The sequence below is a fragment of the Andrena cerasifolii genome, chromosome 9 (assembly GCF_050908995.1).
Source record: "Andrena cerasifolii isolate SP2316 chromosome 9, iyAndCera1_principal, whole genome shotgun sequence".
Lineage (NCBI taxonomy): Eukaryota > Metazoa > Arthropoda > Insecta > Hymenoptera > Andrenidae > Andrena > Andrena cerasifolii.
Genome location: NC_135126.1, coordinates 975,009 through 998,478, shown reverse-complemented (window position 1 = coordinate 998,478; position 23,470 = coordinate 975,009). Strand labels below are relative to the sequence as shown.

The window sequence follows — 23,470 nt, the reverse complement described above, 5'->3', positions numbered from 1 at the left end:
ATAATGATCGCGCCACCACGTGCTTCTATATTTCGACGACGGTGAACGACAAACTAATGAATAACTTTCTCGCTGTTCTTGCACGTTCCATCTGCACTTCCTAAATCAGTGTAGCCAAAGGACCACTGCAAATATATTTGTTTATTGAGATACACAAATGGTCGAATCTAGGAGCCGGTCCAATAAAGGCAACTCTCCCCTATGTTTCCCTTTAAAAAGAATTTACAGATACTGAAATCATCTTGACGCCTTCGCGCAACGATAAATGACGTTACTCGAGCATTGCACCGCTCAAAACGCTGGAAATTCAGTTAATAACACGTTCTTCTATCATTAATATTTTTAGAATTATTTACTCGTGCTCTGTACCTCTCGCCCTGTACATATCTCAAACTTCACCTCTCCTCTCACATTTCTCACTCTGGAAACTTTAAGGGGAGGTTCTGGTCTAGAGCCCCAAAAAATAGGTGATATTTAGGAATTAATTAAAGGAAAACTACTATATATAATCTAATGGGACTTGTTGCATTGTATTAAGGATGTCTTAGATTATAGAAATGTATTTTTTGTTTTATAATTAATCATTGCAGACAGCCTTGGGGAGTCATTAAAGTCAAGGCGTCAAAAAATTGATCTAAATCGGTGGGACCTCTATCTCCGAAAGTTATTATCCGATTCGACTGAAACCTTGTTTATTTTGAAGATTATTCTTTTGGCTAGGGGGGAACTACAAAAATACAAAAATTACATTTTTTTTAGAAAATAACGACACTTCAAGTTTGAAATCACTTTTCCCTGTATTTTTCGTCCTTTCATCGCCTTTGAAAATTATAAATTTTCAACTTTCTGTATTTTTTTTTAGTTCCCCCTTCCCTAGCCAAAATAATAATCTTCAAATAAAAAAAAATTTTAGTCGAATCGGATAATAACTTTTGAAGATACAGGTCCCACCGTTTTGAGAACACTGTTTCCAGAAAAACTCATTTGAAGTTTTCGAGCGCCGGAGTGGACGGTTGTTGCCCATGCATTTGCCGCTACTCAAATGCCTATAACTTGGGGAATTTTACGAATTTCATCAAATCCTTTTAAACACGTATTCCTAAAAGATTGAACATTCGAAAAATGAAATAAAAAAAAATCGACATTTAGACCAGAACCTCCCCTTAAAGATACAAAACAGCGATGCACCAAATGCACCCCCGCACTGTTAACTATCTTGACATTACAATTCAAAAGCCCCATCCACGCTTCTGTTTGTAATCTACGTCTACAGCGCAGAGCGAAATGCAGAGTGCCGCGGTTTTTGTTGACCTCTTCCACTGGATCCCAGTGCGTACGTAAGGCACTCAAGATTAATGCAGAAAACGTCAGACGAGCACGAAGGAGATTACGGCAAGTTAAACGTAACATTAAGTAGCTGTTCCCCTCGCGTTCCATTCTTTCTTTTATTCGCGTTTTTTTATTTTATTCCCACCGTAAACAGCCACCGGTTAGCGAAGTCGAGACTTATCGCCAAGGTGTTGTATCTTCTCTGCGCATCGGCACATTTTCTCGCCGTAAAAAGGTGCGACTACATTGAAGTAAGGGGCACTGGAAGTTAACAACGTCGTGTACACTCGCGAAACGGCCCTTCTTATTTCTCCAGGGACGTTTGTCCGACGGTGAAAGATTTTTCTTCCCGCTTCTTCCCCCCTTTCTCTTACGGCGAAGCGAAGTTTCTTCCCTGCGCTGCTTCGTTCCTTCCGGTCGGCCGTACGCTTTCTTTCGTTCGCCCCTGTATCGATTTCCGCGCGAATCGGTCTTCGTGATCGGAATTCAATCAGTTCGCTCGCACTTCATTCATGCGATAAATGAATCCCATCGAATCCCTGTTAAATTTTGAGAATGTAATCCCACCGTGCCCCGCTGTCTCTGATTCGACGCTGCGCCACACCTTTTGCTTACAGTTCGAATGATAGAGATGCGTCATGAACTGGGTTAGTGCCGAATTCGATGTTCCGTATGGGTATTAATTTGTTGAGGGTTAAAGAGGAGCGACAGGCGGGAAAATATTCTGTGAAGCCATTGGACGATTACTCGTGCTCATTAATTTTAAGATTATCTAATATGAAGATATATATATAAAGAATAAAGCATTAGTATATTTCATTAGTTTGTTAGTAGATTAGATTCAGAGATGCTTCAATTAATTTCGAGGAGTGTGTCACCTGATTCAGTGATCAGAAAATCAGATTTTCAAGGAAGCAAAGACTTACTTTTAAATAATTCATTAAATATCTCCCTTCCTAAGAAAAACTCACGCTAAATATCACATATCTGCATATGCCATCAGAGGACCGCGCATAGATAAAAGAAGTTAAACTTCTCTTAAGGGTCCATTTTACTTTGCCGGTTGAAAAACAGGCCCCTATTTATGATTTTTTTCAAGATGTAATATTACGGATTTTAATGATTTTTTTATTTGATTACGTGTTTGTTATTCCTTGCTGTATAGAATTGTATTTTTCATCTTTCCAAAATCTAATTACAAATGTATGGATTTAAATCGCAATGTTTGTGCCTCAGTGAGAACATAGGTCATCTACGGAAGTCCTCCTCGGCCTTAAAGTGGTCCTAAAATAATAAAAATAGAATGATTGTATCCTATAGGAGTGTCGCATAAAGTGGACTAGAATCATCCAGGTGTCAAAAACAGTTTTGGTTCCATCCACAAAAAATATCGAAAAATAAGCAGAAAATCCAGGACTTTATCTTTATAAGATCGCTATTTTGTAACCACTGTTGGTAAATCAATAATTCTAGTCCACTTTATGCCTACACCCCTACAGGACACAATCATTCTATTTTTATTTTTCCAGAACCAATTTTACGCCGAGTACGACTTCCGCAGTGTTCTCACTGAGTCACAAACATTGCGACTTAAATCCACACATTTGAATTATATATTGGAAATATGAAATATATAATTCTATACAGCAAGGAATAATAAATATTTATCAAAAAAAGAAACATTAAAATCCGTATAATAATCAGGGGTTGAAACGGTTCCGAGAATAACTGTTTCTAACTGTTATAAATCGGTTCTGACGAAAACAGTTATGAAGAACCGATATTCTGAATAACTGTTATAAGGAACCGAAATTTCTGGCTATATCGATTTCGGTTACGGTTCTGCAGAACCGATGTTTAATCGGTTCCGTAACGGTTATATATCGATTTTATAACAGTAATGTCATATTTTTTTAAATGGAAATTCGATTTGTTTATAAGTCTTTCTATCGCTGGGCCTCTCTATCTGGTGTCTCCCTTTTCAAAACTCCATCAATGCAGGAAAAGCTGAAATGAAAGACAGCATCTGTAAATTAATTGATTCTAGATAGAGAGGTTCAGCGATGAAGGATCTTATAAACAAACGCGACGAGCGATTCTCTGGGTCGGAGGGTTTAAGACCAATTGGCCAGAGTCACTTGTATTCCTGAGCTAGTGGCAAGCGCGTTGAATTTAATACAAAAAGTATTATATTTTGCAGCAAGACACGTTTTCGTCCTCGAGGCACTGTCTTTATTAAAAAAAAATAATAATATACATAATTAATATAAAATTAGTAGTAAGTTTGTACATATTAAGAAAGGTATTTGGATGTTAGTGTTAGCAATACTTTAAATTAAGTGTCAAATTAATATTAGTCGTCGTGTATAATAGTTATTAGTGATATTTAAAAACATATCGACATAATGGGCCGAAAGAAATGCGACATTGTTCGTAAGAATTTTGAAACGTGCGATGACAGAATGAAAATGCGATGTATAGTTGGAAGTTGCTCTGCAACAATTTTGGTATGTATATACAATTTACTTTGTTTAAATTTTCAGACACTTAACGGGGCACGCCACATTAATAAGGGTTTAACTTAAACGTAACTTAAAAAAAAAATTATTTCAAACTACTTTTGAGAATCAATTTATTCTTCACAGATTTATTATTTAATCATAATTTAAAAGGCGCTTACGCATGGTTGAGGCGAGCCCAGCGTATAGCGAGAGTTTACTGTACAACCGATATAATATCGGTTCTGTAGAACCGGAACCGAAACCGATGTAGGTCAGAACCGTTTTCACTCGTAACTGTTTCAAGATTATTTCGGTTCTCATAACTGTTTCGGGAACCAAAATCGATATCATAACTGTTTTGAACCCCTGATAATAATAATGTTCCTGAAAAAAATAATGAAAATAGCCTGTTGTTCGACTGGCAAAGTAGAATGGACTAGAGCTGTTCGAGTACTCGGAAAAGGCGAGCCGAGCCTGGCCCGGCTCGAAGAACCGAACCGAGCCGAGTACTCGAAATAACCGAGTACCTCGAAGAAAAGCGAGAACTCGAATTTTTTCGAGCGGCTCGAATAGAACCGAGAACTCGAATTTTTTCGAGCGGGCCGAAAGTACCGAACAGTCCGGTGTGTCGAGTAGTTTGAAGCTTGAATGTTTCGAATATTTTAGAATATGTTTATGTACTGGATAATGATTTGTAATTATTATCATTATTATTTCGACTTTATTAGTGGTTAAACAGAGAATATAGTACATAAGGAGAAAGTAAGATACGAGTAAAGGCGAGGCCGCAGTAATAATGTGTGTAATTAAAATGTAAACTGCAAATGAAAGTATTCTCTAACTATTTAAAATAAATAAAGTCGAAATAATAATAATAATAAATACAAACCATTATCCAGTATATGAACATATTGTAAAAATAATAATTCTCGGTTCTATTCGAGTCGCTCGCTTTTTTCGAGTACTCGGTTCGGCTCGGTCCGAATTTCAAGCTACTCGAACAGCCCTAGGATGGACCCTTAAAACAGTAAAAGGCATCTCAAAAGACAATATTCTCCATTACCCATCTCAATTACCAGAATTAATCACCACCCGCGCTAAACTTCGCGCAACTAAATCCATTTAAAATATTCTCGAAACATTTATCCTTAAAACCTGAAATTCTCCCTTCAAGTATTAATTCCACCCTGGTTAACGCCCCTTATCTTTCCTCGTTACAAAGAGGAAGATAGTCGTTCCACGAAAACCAAGCACAGTTCCTCTGCTCCCCCTCGTGTGTCGCGTATCAACGGCCAATCAAATTTATCGTTGAGACAATAGGATCCGTAATGAAGGTCCGGTTGTTTGCAGATCGCTTCGTGTTTGTCCGTTGATCGAGTGTAGCAGAAAACTTTCCCCGTGAAATAGCATTAGTGTACATAGAGGCGTCGTCACGCTTCTATTCGCCCGGCTATAGCCGTAAGGAGGCTGCCCGCAATTCCCCGAAGCGATTCATTCTACCAATGAATATCCATAACCTCCTCGAGTCCGTAGATCACTTGGTCCGCTTGAAAGCACCGTAGATCACCCATCTCGTCCGGAATTCCATGTTTGGTTCTCGCTCTCCACGACGATTTGTCCGGTTCAGCAGGATTAGATCCTCCATTTAACCTTGCCTCCTCCTTTACCTTCTTGCATCCTTTGCGTCTCCTTCTCCCGTTCCTCGAAACAGTACAATTATTATATCCGCCCATCCAGATCTTTTTTTGGATAAAATAATCCATGTAAATTAGGATAATAACGTGTATATTATACCATAAAACACCGAGGTATCTTTTAAAATTTCACGATATTTTTAATAAAGTGAGCGCTTGAATAATGCAAACATAATCCGCGTACATACAATGTTTCGTTTATTCCGTGACTCGGTAAATAGCGATATTTCAACGGGATGAAGTTCGGTGATATTTAACGATGCCCCGATGGGAATTGCAATTTTATGGTAATCGATGCGTGGCCGTAAATCATTGTTTACGATGTGACGAGGTTTCCCGTTTCGTTTCAGGTGGCCTGGATGCTTTTCGACAAGAGCGCCATCCTGACGGTGCAGCATCACGTTATCACCAGGAACCCCAGGATATCCGTGTCACATGATAAACATAGGACCTGGTTCCTACATATCAAAGAGGTGCAAGAGGACGACAAGGGGAGGTACATGTGTCAGATTAATACGGCGACTGCGAAGACACAATACGGCTATCTGCACGTCGTTGGTGAGCCACCTATTTTGTATTATCCTCATCGAACATGATTGTACGAATGCGAAAGGTCTGAAGATAAGAATGACACAAATGAGACACGGGGACTTTTTGGTTAATATGAAATTGTGAAAAGTTTAGAAAATTTTCTTGCAATCTAGGTTGAAAAATTCAAGTGTCAAGTGAGTTTATACGAGCTCTTGTTTTCAATTGTTTCGTTTAATGAGAATAATTTGTTTGGGAGGATTCTATCAGAAATTTAATTGCTAGATACCAAATAATATTATGTAAAAATTCATCGAACCCTCTATGGCAAACATAATTGTATCGACCGTGTATGAAGAACTGCTAATTCTTATCACGACCAACTTGATTTTTTTCTCTGACTCAATAGATAAGATGCGTACGAAGCTTCTACCTCTGTTGCGCTGAATGTTTCATATTGTATATTCATGCATTTCTTTTTTCCTTTTTCCTCTTTTTTCTTTTTCTCTTTGTCTTTATTTTTTTAATACGCGTCCGTCTCTCTACCTCATTTTTGTAATAAATTGTACCAAAGGGTTGTCTAACCTGTCTATTCTAATTAAAGTTAAAAATTAAATTAAAATTAAAATTATAATAGATTACTGAGTAATGTGCTGGTACGGTTGTAGGATTTTTTAGTTCATTGCGAGATTAATGAAACTATCGCTTCGATTAGTTTTTTAAATAATATAGGGGTTTGTGGAAGGTTACGTACACCTAAGACTGTGAAATTGCAGTTTAGGAATTTTGTTTAGCTATAAGTAATTGTGTTAATAAAAAATCGTAACATACATTTGAATGCTTGAAATTTAAAAAATATTTTCAACAAAAAAAATTACGATTGTTCGTCTTGTTCGCCGTATAGCAGCTGTTGAACAAAGTAGGGCCGTCGCGTAAAGAGCTTGCGGTGCCAAAAATATCTCCTCTAGCTGTCATCCAATTGAAAGAAAGAAAAATGTCCCTTAAAGTACATACAAAAAACTAGTCTTTATTGTTGGTGATTTTTAAAATTTTCATTTTTAAAAAAATATAAGTGATTGAACTTTAAAATGCAATTTCTGAGAGAAATTTCATCAGTTTAAACTGTGGCTTAAAAAAAAATCTATGATAAAGAGTACTTAGATATTAATGTGAGAAATAATCGTGCCAAGTTTCATTCAAATTGGTTCAGTAGTGTGTGAAATATCATTGGCACCAGTTTGAAAAGCAGCGTTTAAAGTTTAAGGTAAAGGTTAAGGTGAGATGATTTTTTTTTTAATTTACAGAAAATCGTCGATGCCTGGGCCATAGAATTGACTTTCCTTTGATGCCGTAGTTTCTGCGAATTCTTTATTGGACAAATAGATTTTTTCGTCCATTCTAGGTGTATGTGTCTTAATAGATGATTCGATTCATGTTCGTTCTTACCTTCAGACATTTCGAATTATTTATATAATATTATATAATATTTCGAAATATTTAGTTATCGTTATTAATTGAAACTATGATTCTATGCATACTTCAAACACTGAAAGTATTGTGGTTTAAATTAAAGTTGGTCTTGAATAAAATCAACCTTGAACGACAGTTGAATATTATCTTTATTTAATCAAGACCAGTCTAATAATAATTAAATGATACGTTTTCGTTAAAATTACAAGAGCATTTTATTGAATTTAAGTTCGGTCTCGTTAGTTCCAGCAGGTTTGCAAACATCGAGTGCATGTCGCAGCACGTTCTGCAACCTGCAATCTCACTTTCAATCCTTTGCGTCGTAATTTTCACACACAGCATTATAATTATCTTGCTCTCGCCCGCCTTCTGTTTCGCAGTGTAATGAATGCGCGTACTTCCACGCCCTCTGCCTCTTTAATTACGTAATTATTATGTAACATCATATTGGCATAGAGGGAGGCATGCCACGAAGTTCGCACTGCCGTGTAATATTTTCGAATCCAATACCCTCGATTTGATGCGTTTGGATAAACTGTCGAACGTTACTCGCCCGTTTGAATAACCGATAATTTCCCACGCGTAAATGAATATTGAGAGGAATAAATTATGGAAAGCTATTCCAAATATTAGTACGATGACACGTGGAGAATTTAGAAGCTCAACCTACAGAATATCAAATTTGCTCGTGACGAGAAATATGCACCGCAATTACGCAAAGTTCGGAATTTAGAAACAAGCGATTACCCGAGAACTGATTCATCCCTTGCAGTAAAAGGTCGAGTAATATTCTCCGTAAATTCTTCGCACAAAGTTAATCACTGATCCTATCAAGTTCGCCAGTTAATCACCCTTGTTATCGGGGTGAAGACATCAAACAGACATCCAAAGACTACTAACTGTTACCCCCCAGGGATTACTGATTACCAGTCCCAATAACCTTCTCTAATTATTGTAAGTAACCCCTCCGCGAGACGCGCCGGAATTCCCAGGCGGGGAGGAAAGTATTCCACCCCCACCTTCTCGGTTCAAATGGACAGGGCAATAATAATTTAATCAGCCCAGGATATCTATAGGTCCGAGGAGCGGGGGGCGAGTCGCTGTCATCCGGGAGAACATATTAATATCTCGAGTTTTGACGTCTGAAGTCGTCGGTGGAGCGAGTCTCGGTGGCAGGATACCAGAATGGGTAGGAGGAGTTCGGGGGCGATGCTGCAGTGGTAGTCGGAGGAGTAATCAGAGGGCTAGATTAATTGTTTCCACGGGACTCTTGGCCTAGCGTTGCACAAATACACAGAAGACTTCCGCGCGGCACTTCGTGATAATGCCAGACGGAACAGACACAATGCCAGGCCTGCCATAACTCAGGCCCTCGACCAACCCACCCCCCTCCTCCCCCTCCCTCTCGCGTAGTCGACGCATGCGAGGCACGGCGTTAACGTGTGTAAATATTCCATACGGGCTGAGTCACTTAAAGTTACCACCTGAGGCGAGTTTACCTTGCTCCTGAGCTAATAAACGCTTTCCGCGAGTTTGACGATTTCGACGGGCCGCCGCCCCGGCTGGATTCCCGTGCAAATTATCCGGGAATCGCGGTCCTGCCCGCGTCTCGATATTGTTGCCGCGTGTTTGCACGCGCTGAGGCGGCTAGGCTTCCCCACGTGCTCACGCCGAATGGTGTTTTCAAGAACCAGAGGAGAGCGGTTGAATAAATTCCGGGGAGCGGAGAGGAATTCTCGCGACCTCGCGCGAGGGCTTTATAGTTGCGTTGCGGAGTAATTTTTGTTTTAAGAAACACTTTCGTCGTTCAGATGCGAGGAGATACGGTGCATAAATAGCTGAGGTGTTGAGTGTTGTGGGACAAATGTGGGGGACGTTCAGTGGGGTGGAGGACTTTGTTTCATTTTATTCAGGAACTGTGTATACTATAAAGTAACAAGGGGTAGGAAATTTTGGATTAAAGTTGTGTATTAAAAACATGCTTTGTTGTGTCTTTTTATATAAAATATTATCTTATGTTAGTCGAGGAAGGCTGTCTGAATTGTAGGAAAAATTGTAGTTGTGTTGTTAACAATTTTCGACTGACTGTCATTTACCAGTTTACAGATTCTGAATTTTCTGAATCAGAACAGTAGATATATATTTTACTAACAAAATAACCCCCCCCCCCCGTGCTTCGCATCTGGCCTAAGAGATATTAAGAGCTCCATGAAAACACATTCCACTCCTTTTTAGGGGTTGATTATGGCAAAATCCTAAAATTGGGTTTTAGGCATTTATGTGGGTAACCTTTCGAAGTAAAAACAAAGTTGATATATAATCAGGACTAAAGGCGGGATTTCCTAGCCGCGATCGGCGGCGGTCCCCGACTACTGCAATGGAGAAGTATAATAAGTCGGCCGCTGCGGCCGATCACGGCTCGGAGAAAATGCATTTTCCCCCTTTTCATACCCCTTTTCACCCCCTTGGGGATGGAATTTACAAAAATCCTTCCTTATTGGGTGCCTACGTCATGAAAACAATGTACTATTGCGAGATGAGAAGAAGCAAGACTACCACAAGCTGAAATGTCACAGGGGCAAGGGGAATCGCCCGCTCGCGTCAACGTATCCCCTCCAACACAGTTCGTCCCGCGACGAAGAACGCAAACGAAACCAATCGCAACAATCCGCGGATATGGACAGCCGCTAAGAACCGAAAAATAGGACTTCTTGGAGGGGATAAGGTGGAGCGAGCGGGCGATTCCCCTTGCCCCTGTGACATTTCAGCTTGCGGGTAGTCTTGCTTCTTCTCATCTCGCAATAGTACTTTCCAAATTTCACGTTCCTAGGTTAAACGGTTTGAGCTGGGCATTGATGAGTCAGTCAGTCAGTCAGGACTTCTTTTATATATACAGACTAGCGTCCCCGCCTCAGCTTCGCCCGAAATATTAGCGTAACTGATTCATAATCCCTAATCTGCAATCTTTAAAATTGAGAGTCCTCGGCCACTTATTCCCGTCGCGGTGCTATTTCGCAAGCGAGAAGCGCTCGCCCGATCGCCACCTGGCTGTCGCCCCGCGATCTACTATTATTTAAAATCATTATTTTAAAAAAATAAAAAAGTTAGAACCTTCCTCTCGCCAAGACGAACAACTTGTGGCTACAGTTCATATTTACTGAGAAACCCTAATGGGCCTGATGAATAAAAACTAAGCAATTCCTTATTAGCAAAATCAACTGCTTAAAAAGCCATTGCTTAAACAAAAAGGAATTGCTTATTTTCATATGTATAAAAATCGTAAGGAATTCTTGGCTTTGCTAGACCGTATAAGTAACTGGTAGCTGTGACTGCCAGTAACGTTCTCACTTTCCCTCGGGCTACCCTTGCTCACTTGCGTTCAGTGCTTCTGACCGCTCTCGCCTTTGCAGAACAGGATTGAGCAGGGTTGCCACGAAACATTTTGATGGATAAGGCGTCCAGGGCCTCATCACGCACACATTACCACCACTGCTGTAGGTTTTCCCCCTCCACTGAATGTCTTGTCCAGTAGAATGTTACCTGGCAACCCTGGGAGTGAGCCAGGAGTGGTGAGCGCCAAGCTCCTCGCGTGAAAAACAATTCATTGTTTAGCGTGTCGTGGAACGGGCAAAAGCATTTATTTGCCTGGGATAATCATGTCGGAGAGTAGTGGTATTAGTGACAGCGAGGAACCTGATAAGCAGTTGATTTTTATATAAAAGTTGAAAGAACATAAAGAACTTTTTAATAAATTCTTTCCAAACCGTTACAGAGCATTATTATGGAACATTTTTTAATATTTCGATAACAAAAAATCCAGTTGCCAAAAAAAAATAGTAACATTAAAGTAGAAGTGAAAAAAACGGCTGCATATAATTATCGTTTAAAGAGCTTCATGTACCTTTATTCATACGCTTTCTCTCTAATACATACTGATGAAGTAATTGGTCCTTTAAGCAAATGTTAGCATGCGGTACAGCAGTCTTAAGAATTCTTAAGGAATTGCTTATTTAGCAAAAGCAATTGCTTCTTTTATTCATTCGATTGTAAGCAATTCCTTTAAAAATTAAGGAAAAGCGATTCCTTTAAGCGATTCCTTGGCAATTTAGGAATTCCTACAAGATAAAGCAATTGCTTGTGTTTTTATTTATTTAAATTTAAGCAATTCCTAGTAAAATATTAAGAAAAAGCAATTGCTTACACTTTATTCGTTAGGTCCATTGTATTGTAGCTTGATTTTTATAGTAATTAAAAGACAAAAATAGAAAATATTATTGTTAAAAATGTTCTTACAATTCTTCATGTTAGTTTCACGTCCTATAATAACATATTAAGTTTGACTAAATATGTAAAGTAAGCTGTAACATTTGGAAGGTTAGGTAAAGGTATGGCTGACCATACATGGTTTGTTCTACTTGTTTTCTGAGCAGACACTGTAATTCAGTGTTAGAACTATAAATAAGGAATATTCTCCGTAATAAGAGCATCATTAAGGTACAATGAATTATTATTCATAACTTTATTAGGTATACTCAAGTCATTATTTTAACCAACATTTAAACATATACGTATAATACGTTTGCTATGATAGGCATCACGTTTTCATTACATTTAAACTTCAGTAATAATAATTGATCATAATTATGCGGTTGAACAAAATTTTAATCAATGTGGAGAAAGATGAATTCTGGAAGTATTAATTGAAACATTTGCATACCACTTTAACAAAATTAATAAAAGATGAGTACCAATTAAGTATTCACCCATGTCATTTAAACAAAGTGCAACCATATAATATTTACCAGAAAATTATTTTTCGTATTTAATACACGTCAATAACATACCACCGGAAAATTACATATATAAATTAACCAAACATTGTACAATATGATCAATATAGAATTCACGATATCCCCCAAGCCATCGTTTTCAAATCATTTACAGTTTCAGCATTCTATACCTCCTGCATCTCTAATCTGTTACACTCCCACAGGCATACCAAAGCATTGCTCTGCATCATTTACAAAGTCCATTACACCATCCAATACACATCCATCGATACACTGTAAGCGTATCCTCCAATTCATCTTCCGTCCAAGTCACACTCCGCCGGGCTTCCCCCTTCCTCCAAACGAGACACATCTACTACCAGCGCGTCCAGCCCGGGATTGAATTCCGTGATAATCCATGAATCGAAGATAACGATGACCCGATGATCGCGCCGTTTTATCCAATATCGTGTACACACGCTCCCCGATCACCCCTCGCCGTCGCCCCATCTTTCTTCCGCGTGGGCACACCTTTCTTTCTGTTGCGCCGTGTACGGTCTTTTTCTCTCTGTCCTCTCGTAAATAAGGCGGAAGCCGGGGAGACTATCCGACTTTTATTCGATTTAGAGGCGAGTCGGCGAGCTTAACCAGTAAAGAAGCTCGAGTGGAGCCGAGAAGCGCACACTGCGGAACGTGACGCTGAGCTTTCGACCCTTGCCGTACATTTTTCGACGCTCCCGTGTCCCGTTCCCACCCTTTCTTCTCTACCCACCCCACGCCTCTCCCCCTGCTCGGCGTGCTTTCGCCCCCTCCCAGCGAAACGATACGGATTCCGTTGCGTTTTTACCGGTTATCGAGTCCCCGGCAGTGGACGATTGGACGGCTTGTTGTCGGTTCAATTGGCGTTCCTTTCGTAACGAGAGGAAGGAGCGTGTTATGATACTCGCGAGCCTGCATGCAGTTTCATATCTGCCCCTGCCTTCTGCCCTTACGTCTCCCCGAGCCCCTTTTATATCGAAGAAGCCGATATACAGCGACGTCCTTTCGACCAGCTCCAGAGACGATGAAACTCTAGCGTGTCCAGCTTCTGAATTACGATCAGGCTGCAGGGTGGATGCAGTGCTAAAGAATTTTGAAACGATCTCAGGAATAGGGGCCTTCGGTGACTCGTCATGCATGCATAGGTAGGGGACTCCGGGGCTAGTTGTTACAAAGCCGTTTAAATTTTTTTTGCTTCGACTATCACTTCGACGATCAAGTGGCTGATGTGTTTCAACCATACACGGTTGTGTATGTAGTTTGTTTGTAGTCGGTTCACGCGTTGTCACTTTATTACAGTTTTTTGTGTTTTCGGTACTAATAGTAATTTTTCTCTTTCTACTTCAATCTTTTCTACAGAACAGACAGATAAATGTATGTAAATTAATATTACCACGTTTGAAGCAGTGTTCCTTTAGCTACAGATTGGCACCAAGAACATAAGAATACGCCCAACTGGTATGAACTTATAGCTTTTTATACACAGTGGTGTTAACGGGGGCAAGTTGTTACGCAAGACAAGGGGCATGTTGTTATATACGAAAAGGGTCACGTTGTAACAGAGGGAAAGGGGCATATTGTTACATTGTATTTAGTAACTAATTTATTAATTTAATCCTTTAGTTGTAAGAGAATCCATACGCCAGGAACAACTGTTAAAAGAAAAAACGAAAAGTAAAAAATCAAAACCTAAAATGATTTTATTAAAAAGTTTTAGAGAGGAAACTGATGACATAAAAATAAAAAAACATACAGTAAAGAAAAGGCAGATGAAAAATAAATCTACCACAAATAATAGACACTCTTCCTCCGAAGATGAAGAATGCGTTTGCTTGCACTGTCTCTCTCCTTTTTCAAATTCAAAGAGGGGCTCCACAAAGTGGATTCAGTGCATAGAATGCAAAAAGTGGGCACATGAGAAGTGTGCAAAACCGAAGAATCAGTTTTATGTGTGCATTAATTGCGAGTCCCCGTATGAAACGGATGACGATAATTAGTGCAACTGATTTCAGTAGTTTTTATTATTTTTCAAAGAGATTTTTTATTGTATATATATTTAACAGATTCTTAATATTAATAAACTTACTTTTGTTCAAGAAAATATAATTATATTACTCATAATAAGCCTCGTTTCGTAAAATTTAATTCTGCAACAACTTGCCCCGTATTGTGTAACAACTAGCTCCTACTCGGGGCACGTTGTTACAACATGTCTCGACTTTCAAAATGGCTTGTTTCAAAGTCATGGTTTTCGTTTAATTACATGCGACAGCGGTCATCGGTAGAGGAAAGAACGTACTTTAAGTCAGAGTCATTGATAGTATTGAAAATGGAATGCAAAAAAAATAAAAAATAAAAAACTGAAAAGTGTAACAACTAGCCCCGGTCTCCCCTACATGTTTCATCTTTTGTTTCCTTCGTCTGTCATTTTTAAGCAAATCATCCGTTTTTAAATTTTTACTCCTTTTACTGATGGTAGGTATGAAATACTATTCCCCAGAGCCTGATGCTTGTTTCGTGGGCGATTTCCCTTCAGAAGTATGTTCCTCGGGACGGGAGCTGGCGATCCCGGGGCACCCGAGCTTGCTCACCAGTGCAGAAGGCTCAACTGGGAGCATTTTGTAAACGAAGGGGCCCAATTTTCCATGTGTACGAGTGGTAGATTGTGGTGTGAGTGTCTCGGCAATAAGAGAAAAAATAACTTTCACAGGAAGCCACTGTGTATATGTATACAGTGGCTCACACCAATAATCGTACACTATTTAAAATCGCATAACATTTTTAAAATTGGGCAAACGACTTGAGTTTTTTTTTAGAAGCTAGAAGGATTAGTTTGCTAAGCGACGTGCTATGTCGTTTTAAAAAAATTGCAATTGGTCGGAATAGCAAAAAAAGTAGTAATGGTTGTTTTTTCAACTTTTTTCCTGAGCTTATAATGAAAATTCAAAAAACCCGTTTGTAGATTTAAGTAAGTTGTATACATGCTGAAAATTTCATCAAAATCGGTTAAAGTTGCTCTGAGCTACAAAGTTTAAAGATTGCAGAATAAGGTCGAAAATCGCGAAATTCCCGAAATTATCCTTTACTATTTTTTTTTTGCTCTTCCGACCAATTGCATTTTTTTTCAAAACGACTTAGCACGTCACTTAGCAAACTAATCCCTTTAGCTTCTCAAAAAAACTCAAGTCGTTTGAACAAATTTTAAAAATGTTATGCGTTTTTAAGGAATGTACGATTAGGGTCAGGTGGGGCAGATTCTAACACGGGGCACAGTATAACAGTGAAAGTATTTCTGTTTCTTTGTAACATCTTTATTGCTTCATTCTATGTTTTTGGCAAACGCACCTGCTGTCATCTTGATTCAGTTGTCATCTGTCGGCATCGTCCCTTTCCCAAGATAATAGCCACCAAAATAGGTTTTTTCGTGTTTAAACGTGACAAATTCAAATAAAAGGTTTTTGTTTCTATTCCAACATACAGTAATTCTGGTAAGTAATAATATTTTATAAACAAACTACATATATTTGTTGCTTGTTATAACAGTAAAGTTTGCCGGTATTAATATCTTATAAAATTCCAGTTAATATTTTGTTGTTTATACGGTAGGGGGCACAGTGTAACGGGGTACAGTGTAACATGAATGTGACATCAGTTACTTGCGCAAAAATGGAAATGAAGATCATATCTTTTACTCTCCACTGGAACTGCGTCTAGAACTGGTGCAATGAATGATGTAGAACTTATATTGCCACTTCCTAAAATGGCAAATAAGACAAAACGTCATGCACATTCTTATTCATTTCTAGATAATATTTTGAAAAGATATAATTTGAGTTAATGATTTTTTTTGTATTTTATTGGTATTTTGAAGGATTTGTGCAATTGTTATAGTGTCCTATTCTGTTACATGGTACCTCTAAGGCTGTTAAACTATACCCCAGATCTGGGTTCTACTGTAACAATTATATGATCTCGGAAAAGTGTCAAATTGATTAACTTTTAAGGATCATTGATAACATCTGCTAATTTTGATTTGAACGAAGAAGACTGTTGATTGTTTAAGTCCAAAAGAAAAGTTGATTTATTATACATTCCGTTGTCTACAATCATTCTAAACTTTTTTGTTACACTCTACCCCAACTGACCTTACACAGTTCAACAGCCATCTGGACTTGTGACATTCAATGACCCTTTCTTATAGGTTTTCGCGCGCTGAAAACGAATCCGCAAACCGTTTGTCGCCATCACCCTCAGTTTTTGAGAAATTCGATTTTGAAAAAAACTACAAATTTTCAGCTTCACACATCTTTTGTGTCGAAACAATAATAGTTATTTGGTTGCTTGTTTCGTTAAATAATTCTATGAACCCTCCCGAATAAAACGATATAAGTTATTAGTGCATTATGAATATTTAAATATGTTTAAACAACGATGAAAGGGAAAAGAAACATACAAAATTCACCCATATTTGCAGATATCTTGCTATATATTTTAAAAACTAAGAGTCTAGGAGAAAATTTGACCGCTCCACGCGATGCAGCAGAAATTTTTCTTTGGGAAACCACCAACAAAAGTGGTAAGTTACGTTTTGTTTTCAATACAGAAGCGAAATAGTTTGGCAAAATGTGCGCCGTCGACAGTGGTAGTCAACAGCGGTGCGCGACCCAGTGCCGCTCAGCGTAACGCAATCGCTTAACGCGCGTGACTACCACTGCCGGCGCCGCGCGTTTTGCCAAACTATTTCGCTTTTGTATTAAAAACAAAACGCGATTTACCACTTCTGTGGATGCTTCCCGAAGGGAAAATGTCTGCTGCATCGCGTGGAGTAGTCGGATATTTTTCTAGACCCTTAGTTCTAAAAATAAATTGAAAGATGTCTGCAAATATGGGTGTTACTTATATCATTTTATTCGGGATGGTTCATAGAATAATTTAACGAAACAAGCAACCAAATAACTATTATTGTTTCGACACAAAAGATGTTCAAAATTGAAAATTTGTATTTTTTTTTTCAAAATCGAATTTCTCAAAAACTGAGGGTGATGGCGACAAACGGTTTGCGGATTCAGCGCATGAAAACCTATAAGAAACGGCTATTCCATGTTACATGTTCGAAAAAAAAGTTTAAATTTTGTCAAACTGTGTTATTACTGTGAGCCACTTTTCTTCACTCAAGGTGGTTTTTCGCTCTAATAATCAAAAAACCCTTACGCCTTCCATTGCACTTACAATTCCTGAAAAGGTACTACTATTCTCCTCCAAATACGTTTCAGTGATTCTTCCATAAATATACAAATAAAGGAATAAACTTCTGCTATTGACATCAAACAGACTGCGCCGCGCGTCTATCACTCGTCATCGAAGTTTCCCATCTGAAAAGCACCCTCCATTGGAGAATATAAAAAGTCAGATGAAAGACAGGTGCAACCTTCAAGCGACTTCGGTCTCGCTAGATTTTTCGAGCCCTCGTTAACGAAGGAATTCGCTTCCCTTTTTCCGCCCCCCCCCCTCACCCCACCCCTGTGAAACGGGTGACACGAAATATTTTCGTTCCCCCGGATACCGGCGGCAGTCGCTTTTTCCGCCAGCGTCACGGAGCTCACCGCTCAAAAGACACAGGGCGTTCCCACTTTTATCCAGCCATCGAATTTCACGAGTCGAATTCAAGAATACTGAAAGCCCGCGCATAATATGTCGCAAAGGGAATTCGTCGGGCGTCCTGTATACATTACGGTATTGTATCGCAGAGCGCCCGCGTCGTCGTAGCCGTGCATCATACATTACGCCGCGCTCGACACCGCATTCCCTAAGGGAGCGGTGTAATTAGTAATTTGTAGTTCCAGCGGCTTCATTCACCGCGGCACATAACAGTCATTTCGACACGCGTCTCCCCGTTCTGGGCTCTTTGTGCACGGATCGCGCTCCGTTAAGTCGCTGAATGCATTACACCGTTTCCCATTAAGCCACTTAATTGTCCAATGTCTGACAAAGTAGCTGCTTCGCGTTTTTTTTTTCGGGGAGGGAAGACGGGGTGGTGCTTGAAATTTAATCGTTTGAGACCCGCGGAGGTGTGTGCAGCTTTTATGCTTCCCACGCGAAAATTAACAAGGAGCACCGGCAGCGTCGACTTACTTTTTGCGCGACAGTTTTGGGGCTCGCGACTCGCAGGCAATGTTTATTTAAACAAGATGGAAAACGGGTGGGAAATTCGCGGGAAATACCAGTCGCGAGCAAGGGTGGTATGTGTTTCGTGTGAAAAAGCACTTAACCCTTTAGCTTTCGAAAGGCGTATAAGGCATTCCTCGATAAATCGATCGCTTTTTGCACGCGATGTCGAGGGATTTTTATGAAATTGAGATATAACGTGGCCCACGTAATATTAGGGGGGGTTTAAGTCATCATTTTGGTGGCTTCGAATTTGTTTAAAAAATACACCCGTTTGAAGTTTGCAAATTTTACCAATTTTCGTGGAAGCAGGTACTACTTCATTAGTGCCACATTATTTAATTAATTGTACTATATTTCGTACAGTAAATTCTTTTATATCCAAAGATGTGACTCTAAATTTTCATCGTGCGAATTTCATATTCGATTTGATCATCAATAAAATCCAAATCAGTAAAATCATTCAGATTAATAGTAATATTTTCTGCCAGCAAGCATACTTAATTAATTTAAGCTTGAAAAAATTAGCGTAAATATATACATACTCGAGTTCGTGGAACCGATAAAACACAATGTGTCGTTTCAATTTTTTTTGTACAAACATGCGAATTCTTTATGAAATTATTCGTTTACTGTCATACGCGCAAAAACAACTTTTCCAATCAATCCTCGCAAACAAGCAAAGGAAATGCAGCGTGTACAATATCGATTGGTTATACCGATTCATTCGAGCTCTCGATAGTCGTAAACAACGTATCTGTGTATACGTACCTCGCTGGATGCAGTTGATCGTATTTCCGTTCTTGACGAAGATACTGGCCTCGTTTCCTCTTCTTCCCCTTCTATTTCTTCTACTCAGGATCTTCTTCTTCGTCGCATATACACTTCCCCCCTTTTTCTTTCGAATTTCTCAAAGCTGACAAACATTTACTTTCCAGCTCACATTCTGGGCACCCTCGATTTTTCTCGCTTCGTCGCGTGCCGAGGCGCTTTTTTGCTACCTGTAAATATGTGTCCAAGCTTTTGTCGAATATTTTGAAAAGTATTGTCTTTGTCAGTGTTAAAAACTGATCTATAATAGCCACGAAATAGTTAATAGTGTGAGTTTACATGGCTGTTGTGAATGGCACGAAGCAGAATAAGAATAAATTATATCGTGAGCGCAAGATTGTAGCATTTTACTTTTCGAGTTATGAGAATTTCAGGAACGTGGAAATGTAGTCGTGGTTTCATATTCATCCCTCTATTTTTATGCTCCATCGACAGAGAAAATAGTAGGCATTTTGTAACCAAATGCTGTCTATTATTACCAATCGGTGTGATAAATCGACTGAATTATTCAGCACGCGAAACCAACGAATATGTTCCTAATATACGATATACATATACATCGTGCACCTTCTTGAATTTATTATGACACAGAAAATAAAGACTGGACAACGCGCACTTGTTTTTCTTGCTCTACTAACCTACATGTTGCAATATTTAAATCAGACGTATAAGACATTTCAATTAAATTAATAGCAAACAATCCATAGAATTTAACTAATTTTACTGGCACAGTTCATTTACCATTCTATACTTCCGCTGACGAAGCATTAACTCTACAGTGCACACGTGGGGCCTGATAGGCCCAAGTGAATATTTAAATGAATATAAAAATGGAACCTTTTAAAATAAATTGCACCATATCTTATGTAGCTTTCCGTATGCCTGCTATCATAATATTGAAAAAGATATCTGTTCAGTATTTCATTTTGTTAAAAATATTTTTCTTAATAAAGATTGAGTGCAATAGATTACGTGTAGTCTAAAAATATTTTTTTTTCAAAATGTCCATGCACTCCTAGATTTGGAGATATGCGCCTGTGATATGAGGCCCAACGTCTGCAATGGTGCACTGTAGGGTTAACTTTACTAAACATTTGTGGAAATTGATTTAAGGGGTCATTCCGGTTGGCGCACCGACAAATTCAGTGATTTTCAGGAATACATTGCGGCGAAAATAATTATAGTAATGGAATAAAACTTTTTTCTGTTTATTAAACTACATTTCTACAGTAAATAAAAAATATAAAAGTGATCAAATTATTGTTTTTAAAATGCTTTTGAAAGGGGCTTGATGACATGTTTAAAAATGCATGCCTCGCTCGTGCAAGCGATTTCAGCAGTTAGACTTATCTAAAACCAAAAATTCAAACAAATTCTTGATCAGTATGGCTGTCGCTATCGCTCGGACTATAATTAGTAATTTATTTTAAAAATTGGCAAAATGGCGGGCAAAATGCAAGACAAAGACAATTTTTCGGGTTTTTTCTTTTGCTATTTTCGATTTTAAAAGTAGGTTAGTTACTCGATGAAAATACTCGTTTGTCGAAAGCAATCGGTTCGATAGATTTTGAGATTTTATTTTCACGATGTGAAAAAATGACGTTTCGATAAAAACGCGTTCAAAGTTTTCATCCATAGAGGCCGATTCTTTGCGCTCCCTACAAAATGTTTCTATAGAAGCTAAAATAATCGGAATTTTTCATAAAAATTTAACAGTATATTTTTGAGGATACGTAGTATTGAAAAATGTTTAAAAAAATAGTCGATTTTTTAAATCTGTCTAACCGGAATAACCCCTTAAAGGTTTAGTACAGTTTACTTAGGTTAGTATAATTATATATTCATATATATATATACCTCTTAAATCTTTAAGAGGTCCTTCCGGTTAGACGGATTGAAAAAAATCTACTATTTTTTTAAAAACATTTTTCAATACTACGTATCCTCAAAAATGTACTGTTAAATTTTCATGGTAAAAATTCCAATTATTTTAGCTTCTACAGATATATATATTAAAGTGAATTAAACAAACAACGTTTCACTTATATTTATATATTAATAGGTTTATGTTTGTCTTTCACGCCTAAACGGCCGAACGCATTTCAATAAAATTTTGAATATATATTACATACGTCCCAGATTACATTACAGGCTATTCATTTTATTTTTTACGCTTTCTTATTTTGGAAACATAAATAATTCCCGGGTGAAACCGGGTAACAGGTTAGCTAGTTGAAGAATAAACGTTACGACGCTCCTACGCAGTGCCTTCGCAATTCGCATGGCAAGGAGAACACATCACCGCCGGTCGGTTGCGATTCTCTTTTGTCACGGCTTCTAGACGAGCCCAGAAGATTCGCAGAACATCAAGAACGTTCCCGACTCCTCCCAACACACGCCACGTGCCTCTCAAGCATACGCACGCACGCAAACAAATGCATCTCACAAATTATACCCGCCGAACTTTGAGCATAGAAGTTCAATACCTCACGCACCGGCTATCGCCCTAATCGGTGTCCAATATTGTAGCAACCCCCCCGAAAGAAGTCTCCGGAGAAACTTCGAAACTTCAGACAAAGCCCGTGGCCCGCGTCAAGTGGTCGCCCCATTCGTTACCGCAAACAATTTCCTCCTATCCGATGGAAAATTTCCTAATTGGAGATTTTCCATCTTGCCCGTAACTCTGGCCCCAATCGAAAGCATTCGCGAGCAGAATAACTCTCGCGGATCATTACGCCGCGCGAAGGGTATTCGAGAAAAATTCGACCCACCCTTCGCCCTGGGGGTTTGAAAGGGAATCCGTTCGTTTGATCCAGCAGCAGAACAGGGGGAGGTGGGCAATGGAACCTACGGGCACCAGAGAGAATCTACGCGGGGTCTGCTACGTATTTAAGTACCTACATATTTACTCGATTCTCGGCCAGCATCTGGAGAACCTGGCTCGTTCCTCTCGAATGCTGCGCCTCCACCCTCCTTCTTTCTCTGTTTCTCGAGTGGCCAATTACGGACAACGGAGATTTCAGAGGTTCCAGTGGAGGGTAAACGAAGATTCCGGTCGGATATCGATCGTGGGACGAAGACAGAAGATCTCTCTCTCTCTCTCTCTATCTTTCCCCCTCTGCTTCTGTTGGTCGCGTCGCGGTGTAATAATTCGAAACGTCGCGTCGCCAGGTTTCTGCGTCGTCTCTAGACGTTTTCGCTCCCGCGAAGCGTGAACCAAGGGTTGCAGGGTCGTTCGTGTTAGCATCCCTCCCAACCCCCCACTCTCTCTCTCTCTCTCTGTCTTTCTCACTAAACGTTGTCTCTGGCCGCGTGTCCGTTCGCCGTTCGAGCTTGTGCCAGAGGAGTTTGGGGCAAGTTAACGCGCAACAACGCCGAGGCGACGTACACGTGGCGGCGTTTGCGCTTGAATAATGCATCAACAGTTCCCGTGCACGGCTGCTGTATAACGGGTCGCGCTGTTCAATCTGCGCTTGTTGAACAATTCGGTAACACCCCCGCATTAGCATTAATGCACCAGATCGCCGGACACCTGCGGTAATTCATAGGATTGAGTGGCGCCCCCTCGGGTTTTCATGGCGCGCGCTGCTAGCCCGCACGTGGCCGGGTTCGCGCGGAAGCTCGAGGGGTGCGTGTATATGTGCACTCTTTGAAATGCTTCAGGAGCGTTGAGCGACGAAGTCGGGACTCGTTTTGGGGTACGAGAGGCTGTGCCAGGTCCTCTGTAATTTTTTACGCGGGGTGAGGGGAAGGGGTTGAATTTTGGCGGCTCCAACACGAGCCGGGAAATTATTTGTCGTCTAATAGAGGTAAAGTTAAAGTTGCTGTTAAAGGTGAAGTTGAATAATTGATTCGTCGCTGAAGTTCAAACACTCGACGAATAAAAAATTAATTGCATTTGTCGAATAAGAAAATTAACTCTTGTTGCCATGCAATCTAAAGTTAAAGTAACTTGTATTTGATCCGTTGTTTAAATAAGTTCTTTTTTCCCAACTTTGCTTGATACTCAGGAAAATAGGAAAATAAACTTTGGTGAGGATTGGATAAGGTGGAATAAGGATGGGTGTTCGTTCGACCTTGGATTTTGATTTAAAAGCTTTTTTTAAACCGCGATTAAAGAAAAATAATGTTTATTGTTCGAGAG

At 39.4% G+C, this 23,470-nt stretch overlaps 1 protein-coding gene across 3 annotated transcripts in view; it reads left to right on the top strand.

The window, feature by feature from the left end:
• LOC143372797 (lachesin) overlaps positions 1-23,470 on the top strand; it is a 562,432-nt gene that overhangs the window by 272,993 nt on the left and 265,969 nt on the right. For all 3 annotated transcript variants that reach the window (XM_076819351.1, XM_076819352.1, XM_076819350.1), the window contains exon 3: positions 5,875-6,082. In XM_076819351.1, coding sequence (XP_076675466.1) covers positions 5,875-6,082 — 208 coding nt within the window. The remainder of the gene's footprint in view (positions 1-5,874; positions 6,083-23,470) is intronic.